The sequence below is a fragment of the Tetrao urogallus genome (genome assembly GCF_951394365.1).
Source record: "Tetrao urogallus genome assembly, chromosome: 5".
NCBI classification, from domain to species: domain Eukaryota; kingdom Metazoa; phylum Chordata; class Aves; order Galliformes; family Phasianidae; genus Tetrao; species Tetrao urogallus.
Genome location: NC_136818.1, coordinates 49,781,401 through 49,789,179, shown reverse-complemented (window position 1 = coordinate 49,789,179; position 7,779 = coordinate 49,781,401). Strand labels below are relative to the sequence as shown.

At 43.3% G+C, this 7,779-nt stretch overlaps 1 protein-coding gene across 1 annotated transcript; it reads left to right on the top strand.

Annotated features, from left to right (window-relative positions):
• Positions 1–750: 750 nt before the first annotated feature.
• Positions 751–6,035, top strand: SLC35G1 (solute carrier family 35 member G1; the record flags this gene model as incomplete). The annotated part of the gene is given in 4 exon segments (XM_079536606.1): positions 751–780; positions 782–1,040; positions 4,583–4,760; positions 5,276–6,035. Coding segments are annotated over 4 exon segments (1,227 nt in total).
• Between the last annotated feature and the right edge of the window lie 1,744 nt (positions 6,036–7,779).

The window sequence follows — 7,779 nt, the reverse complement described above, 5'->3', positions numbered from 1 at the left end:
AAAGGGAGCAGATCCACTTCCTACACCTTTCCACGTGCACACTGAGTCCCATCTCCGTTTTGACTTCCGTCGACACAGCTGGCAGAGGCTCCCATTGAGGTGTCAATGCAGCTGCTGCGCACTGACACGACTGTTAATGAGCCCACGGAAAGAAACCGAGCTGTTCTCCTCGGGCTGAGACTGAACTAGCAGAGTTTCAAACTGCGACATACAGAATACGGAGCCGCTATCATTATTAGCTTCATTATATCTCTTAAACAGCGGTGCAACTCCTGCCTGAGGACGGAGCAGTCAATATCGTGAGGCAGCAGCCCTATGTGAACGCGATATGCATTCACGTTGGGCACTCAGGTGACTCAACACCACCCCGCAACAACTCCGCGTCGTCGTGTGCAGTTCCATCTCCCCTCGGCACCCCTCTCGAACTCAGCGGCTCGGCCCGGAGTTCTCCAGCGAGATGAGAGCTCCCTCTCCTGAGGGGCCGCAGCCTCGCTCCGCCTCTCGGCCTCTCTTCGTGAGGCTCTCGGCCGCCCGGGAACGGTCCCTCATACGGGACCGCTGCAGCCAGCGCAGACGTCGCCAAGGACAGGCAGCACTAGAGCCCGTCCCGACGAGGGGTGACGGCTCCCGGCTGCGGCCAGGTGCCTGCTTCCCAGCGGGGCGTCACTCCGCTCACCGTAATCCGCGCTCCTCGGGCGCTCGGCGCCGGGGGAGGGAGCGGAGGGGGGCTGGGCGGGGCGGCGGCACCGCATGCGCAGGAAGCCAGGTGCCTGCCGGCTTTGCGAAGAGCCGGCAGCATCGCACGCGGCCCGGCGTCCTCATGGTGCTGTGTCAGGGCGCCGAGGCTACGGCTGTTGCCCCCACGGCGGGGAAGGAGCTGGAGGGGCCGCGGGGCCGGGAGGACGGTGCGGACGCGGGGCGGCCCTGCCTGCAGCCGGCGCCCGGCGTAGAGGCGGCGGCGGGCGCCGAAGAGCGCCGCGTTTGCGGCTGCTGCCCGGGTTTGCCCTGGCCGCGCTCCTGCAAAGCACCCGGTGAGGAGGGTGAGGCTGGCTGGCGGACGGAGCAGGGGGCAGCGCCCTGCCGGCGGGGTGTCATTACCGGCGGGGCGGAGGAAGAGGAAGCGTCCCCGAGGGCGCCGGGGCTGAGTGGCACGCGTGGCGGGGCGCGGGGTGAGCTCGGGCAGCCGCTGAGGGCGCCGCGCACCTGCACCTGGGGGCGCCGCTCCGCGAGAGCGCGTCTGGCCCCGGCCTACTCCTCCTCTGCACCCTCACCCCCCGTTTCTCTCCTCGAGGAGAGGTCTGGGGCAGCCAAAGGCTGGCCTGTGAGAAAGGGTCGCTATCGCTTCCTGGTGCCGCTGTTGTTTGTTTTTTAAGTTCAGGCTGCACAGCGCTGGGTAGCAGGCTGAATGGCACTGCTCGTGTATTGAGAAGGGACGTGGCTGCCCTTCGAAAAGTAAGGGGGAGGAACTCAGTGCTTGTAGCCGTGGCTTCCTTAGCAGTTCTTATCTTTCTTGCGTGGGAGTCTATTCTTTATTTTGTCTTTTGCTTTACTCGGTTACTTTGAATCACTGAAGCCATCAACTCGCTGTAAAATTTGCAACAAAGAGTTTTTGTGAGCTTAATTTGGCTTCCTTTTAAGACATTGGTGCTTTCTTAAAACGATTTCTAATTCATCTGAATTCTTAAATGACTGCATTGAGACCTGTTTCATATTAAATATGACTTATAATTGACTTTCCAGTAGAAAATGCATAGAGTTCTGTCTTTGTTAAGTAGGGAATTGCGGAGAGGCCAGAAGAGATAGCGGTCTGGTGCAATTTACATTAGTGTCACTTCTAAGGCAAAGCTTGGAAAAAACAGCATTCAAAGTCCTGAGAAACTTGTGCTGACTTGCCAAGGATGACTCTTTTTGTAGTCTCTGGCAGAAAGTTAAGTCAATAGCTGAGCTTTATGACTCATGCCTGGATCTTGTCTACATGGCCATGGTTAGTTCATAAACAGGCCCTTGTGCTCTTGTTGCCTTTCTGTGGTCTGAGGGAACTATTCTGGTGCTGTCTGTGTGCAGAACAGATCGCCCGCTCCCAAAGTTCTGTGAGAATGGTTTTCTCACTGACTTTCTTACCCTTAGTCAGCATTTTCCTACCTCCACTCTTAAGATATGTAAGAAACTGTTATTTTCTTTACCCTTTGCGTCTTTCAAACGCAAAAGCTAGTTGTTAGGAAGCCTGGAATTAAAATGCAAACAAAGAAAATGGTGTGCAGTGGGAGGCGTTTGACTGGGATTTGAAACAAGAGTTAAAGGATCATGTGGAAACCCCACACATGGAGATGGCCAGGGAGTGAGACTGGAAAGCCAGGTCTGTCACTGCTCAGAAGAGAGTACTTCGGTACTTGCAGAAACTTTTTTTTTCTTTTTTTCAGACTTAAGCACTTTTAGCCAAAAGCTCAAGTGTCTTAAATGGCATTGGGTTAGTGTTGGGAGGCCCAACGTTCCATGCAGTGGAAATGAGAAGATGGTTGGACTAGATGGTCTTATAGGTCGTTTCCAACCTTGTGATTCTATGATTCTATGGGCTAGGATTGTTATCTTAACCAAACTTTTCCTCAGAACATATTTTGAAATAAATATTCTTCAGAAGGGCAGTTCTTGTTTTTGGTAGAAGAACTCACACCATGTTATTTTTAAAAGGAAGTGAGACACCTTCTTATTGCACTAAGCACATGCTTTGGCGATGTGAAACAACAGTTTAAATTCTAGTGTTACCAGATACTTTTTCTGATAGGTTAGATTTATTGGGCAGCTTACAGAAATGAATTCCTTTTAGTTTTCTTTTTAATCCATGGCTTAATTCTGGATATAAGATCCTTTTAGCTTACTTTGCTGTAATTTCACTTCCATTATTTTGATTGGCTTCATTCTGTGGTAGTCAGGCAAGCTATCACGCCTGAAGTAAGTCAATGCCCTATGTGCTGTGTTCTCCCATAAGCCTGCCTTTGGATTTCCCTTTTCAGTTATTGGCCAGTCTGATTCTGCTTGTTTTAATACTGGGGATGGAGTTGATTTTGTATTTCTGTTGCATGACAGTGTGGATTAGGGTGTTATGTAATTCACGGACATTTAAAAAAATCTGTTCTGTTAGATACTCAGTGGATGTCCTGGGCCTGTGCTGGTTAGTGGTATTGTAATAGTTGCTTTTATGAAAATGTCTATTGCTAAATAGAAGTATTTCGGCAGTAGTGTGGCTGTATTTTTTGGAATGTAGGCTTTCTGCCTTTTCTAAGTCCTGGTTGAGGTAGTAAAGCCTGGGGCTTCAGGATGGTTAAAGTGGGAACTGGTGCCGTACCGATTGTGTTGGCATGCAGTCCCAGCTCTCTAGTAGAAAGAACATTCTCTTGGCCTTGAGTGCTGATCTCAAGGAGGATCAAAATGGTTTGTGACAAGTTTTGTTAATTTAAAAACAAACCCAACCTCTCAAAACCATATGTAGTTGCTTAGCAACTCACAGCAGTGCCCGCTGCTGTTACTGCAAAGATCCCTGGGGTTCGGTGGGTGGGGTGAAGCATCCTTTTATCAAAGCATCACGTTGTGGATGGGGAGTTCTCTCAGTTATCTTTAGAGAGTGGTTTAGAAGAAAGGGCAACCCGAAGTATTTTATGTAGATGCAAAGATAAGTGATAGCGAGGAAACTTCTTGTTCTAATTCACCTCTAGGTTCAGTGGCAAGACTTCTCCTCCTCTGCAGCCAGTTAATATTTATCATTTTAAATATTTAAATAATATTAATTTATTAATATTTGTTAATTATTAATATGAAAAGGGCTGGTTTCTTGGGAAACAGCATTGAGGTCAGCAGTAGTTCACCCTCCCTGTTTGCTTTCATTTTTAATTTATATTTTATTTATAGCAAAGGGTGGAGAAAGTGGGTGGAATAAGGAAGAGTGTGTAATTGAAGTGGGCCTGAGGCAGTATGGATGCCTGAATAGAATCCATTAGGCCCGGGAGACTTCTTCAGGAGAAGAAAGTCCGATAGATAAGGGTAAACAATCGTGAAATTAAGTTCATGGGACTTTTATAAGTGAGGGTCATTATATAATTTCTGCATATGTGTGCCTGCGAGAGAGGAAACTGTGTTGTTGCTTAGGAACCTTAATGAACTTACTCGATAATCCAATAACTCCCTGGTAATAAGTTTCAGTGTTTCACGATCTGACTGTGGACCATCTGCAGTCAATTTTATTTACTGATTTGAAGGCAGTTGTCAGAAGCAGCTCAGAATCTCCTGAAGTGTAGACACGCACCTCCAACTGACATAGGACTGGGAGAATTCTAGGAATGGTTTGAGTCCAGAGTTTGAGAGTTCATCTTCTATTGCCTGTTTTAAGGAAAAAAAAGAGGGCTGTGGTGGCTAGTGAAACATGTTTTCAAGGTAGGCCTGGTAAATCAATGTAGTATTTGCATTTCTTTTGCTTACCCTTTTATCTGCCACAAGGATGGCTACAAATGTACACAGTAGTACATGGAGCCACCTGTGGAATCTGTTGATGGAGAGCTAGATCATTACTAACTATGTTTATCTGTTGCAGGTACGAAGAAAACTGCCTGTCCAGGACTTGGTCTCTTTTACACCTTACTGTCCGCCTTCCTTTTCTCAGTGGCCTCTTTATTCCTTAAAAAAATAGAAGATGTACACTCAGTGGAAGTGAGTGCATTTCGATGCATTTTCCAAATGGCATTTGTTCTACCTGGTTTAATATACTACAAGTAAGTGTAACAAAAGTTTCAATTTAAAGTTATTTCTTAAAAGTATGTATTGGAAATATAATCACTCATTAATTTGAATCTTAAATATGCTTAAATACTTGAACTTCATATGCTTAGCTGCATTGTTTTGAATCAGTTTATAGTTTACTAATTCGACTTATTTCCTTGTCAAAATTTGACTTCCTGAATTGTAGAAATTTCTACAGGGTTTATATTGGATGTATTGACCTCCCATGGAAGTAGTGTTCTTGAAAATAGGAGATAGTTCGTAGAATCTTTTGGGTTATTTTGCAAGCAGCAATTTAATACTAAAGGAGTAGGTTCCTGACTGAATGTGATTGGCAAGTAGTGAAGGGACTAAATTGCTCTGGGATCAATCAGTTAAAAATATTTTGATGTTTGAGATAAGTCTGTCACTTGGAAGGGTTTGTACATTTAAATGTCATTGGATGTTGGTCATGAAATTAGCAAGCCAGTAACATTAATGTGACATTTCTGTTTTTCTTAATTTTCAGAACAGGGTTTTTGGGACCAAAAGGTAAAAGAATTTTTCTTTTCTTCCGAGGATTCCTTGGCTCTAGTGCAATGATTCTTCTCTACTATGCTTTCCAAGTAATGCCTCTAGCTGATGCCACTGTTATAACTTTCAGCTGTCCTGTTTTTACATCATTACTGGCATGGATCTTTCTCAAAGAAAAATACAGCGTTTGGGATCTTCTCTTTACCCTCTTCACAATCATTGGAGTTATTCTAATTGCCAGACCACCGTTTCTGTTTGGGTCAAATGTTACAGGGATTGAAGGAAGTTACTCAGATCACCTTAAAGGAACTATTGCAGCAATTGCAAGCACGGTATCTGCAGCATCAACTATTGTTATACTTAGAAAGGTGGGAAAATCTGTGCATTATTTTCTGTCAATTTGGTATTATGCAGTCATCGGTTTAATTGGATGTGTTATAGCATTGTTTGTTATGAATGAATGGCGTTTACCATACTGTGGTAAAGACAGAGTTTTTCTCATATTAATAGGCATATTAGGGCTAGGGGGACAGATATTTCTCACAAAAGCACTACAGATAGAGAAAGCTGGGCCTGTAGCCATAATGAGAACGATGGATGTGGTGTTTGCTTTCATTTTACAGATTCTTTTTCTCAATCATCTACCAACTTGGTGGACTGTGGGTGGTGCCCTTTGTGTAGTAGCTAGTAGTTCTGGGACTGCCATTCGTAAGTGGAGACAAAGCTCAAAGAAAGCTGAACAAAATGAAATCTAACAACACAGACACTACTTCATTACAGAAATTAATAATCTTGAAATATATATTAAAAATATTTATTTTTATTTATTTAAAGTATCTCATTTATGAAATTATAGTACCAAACCGTAGCCAATAAAAGAAATTGGTTTTAATAAAAACAAAACAACATCGAAAGCAAATTGAAGATGTTTTGACAACTAATTAAGTATATATGCTTTTTTCCCCTCATATTTGGTCATGCAAATATAAGAAGCAGGAAGATTCTTAAAAGTTGCTTGCTTTACATCTGAAGTGGATGATTGTTAGCTGGGATTTTGTTTTCCTAAAATACCTGTACCAGATTCTCCATTTTTTGGACCCTTTCTCTATTCTTCTGAGCAGTGGAATTTTCCCAGGCTTATTTGTACTAATCTGTGATTGATTATGAGAGGGATTTCAGTTCAAATAATTAGAAGGGAATAAAGAATTATAATCTTACCTCTAACTTCTGTGGAACAGATAAAGCTTGCACATCTTGCACATCTACCAACTTTCTGCTTTTGTTTTTTCCTTACTCCCCCCCTCAGAAAAGAAACAAACAAAAAACCAAAGGCATTGGGATGTTCTTATTGGAATTCTGAAAGAACAAAGGGTATTCCATCTTTTCAGGTCATGTCAAGACAAGATTAACCTTTGGAAATTCTTTCATCTTTGCTTTCTTAAAAAACAACAACAACAAAATTGTTCCTGCTTTACAGGCATAATAAACAATCCTTATTTTAATATGTTCTCAATAAATACATCTTTAATTACTGCAGTCTTGGTGAGGAGAGGTAATAGGTAACTACATACCACTTGTAAGCTCTTTCCTGTGGTATAGAATATTATGCTGTAGCTGCACTTTTCTTTACTCTATGCAAAAGATTGTATTTTTTAGATACTTAATATAGGTTATTTTAAATGCTACTTAGGAGTGATTTCTTTATATTCTCTATGAAAGTTCTTTATGAAACCGTTTAAGTTCTCTTGGCCTTCATAAGCTTAGGCAAATGCCTTAATGTAAATCCTTTTTCCTAAGACTTTACAAGAGAGTGCACACTATTTGTGGTTCACAGAAAATACACATTTGCCAACTTCATAGCACAGATTCTATAGAACAGGTTTGTGCAGCACTTGGTGGGAGGGTGGAGCTCACACTCAGTGCAACAGGCAGTGCTAGTGGGCAGCTTCACCCCTGTTTCTATGCACGTTTTAAATCTGCACTTAGTCACTTCTCTAACACAGCTTCTCATGTTGATATGCTTCATCTTTAGATAATGATGAATACTGAGGAAAAAGGCTTATGTTACTGATCTCGGCCTCCTTCACATTTGAAGGAGGGATATATATTAAATGTGAGGTAGGGGGGATTTTCTTTAATGAATTGTTGTGTGCTTTTGGGTCTTGTCTTGGTAGTTCTCAAAGAAAAACTTCACTTGGGTCTTTGCCCGTTCCTTTGTACCACAAGGTGTTTCTCAGTTATTTACACACCCCCATGTCCTTCTAAAGGAGTGTGTTGTAGCCAATAGCCATTGCACTCTGGGAGAGCAGCCCTTGGAGAGTTGAGCCCTGAAGAAGTGGAATCTTCATACTTCAAAGTGTATCTAGATGAAGGGAGCTATTTTTGTGCAAGATTTCATTCTTTAATATTGTGGACATGAGCAGATTCCATCCTGGTGATAAAATCACTTTCTGCATATAGCTGTCTGTTCACTGCTTTTCCCGAAGGCTGAAGTTAACC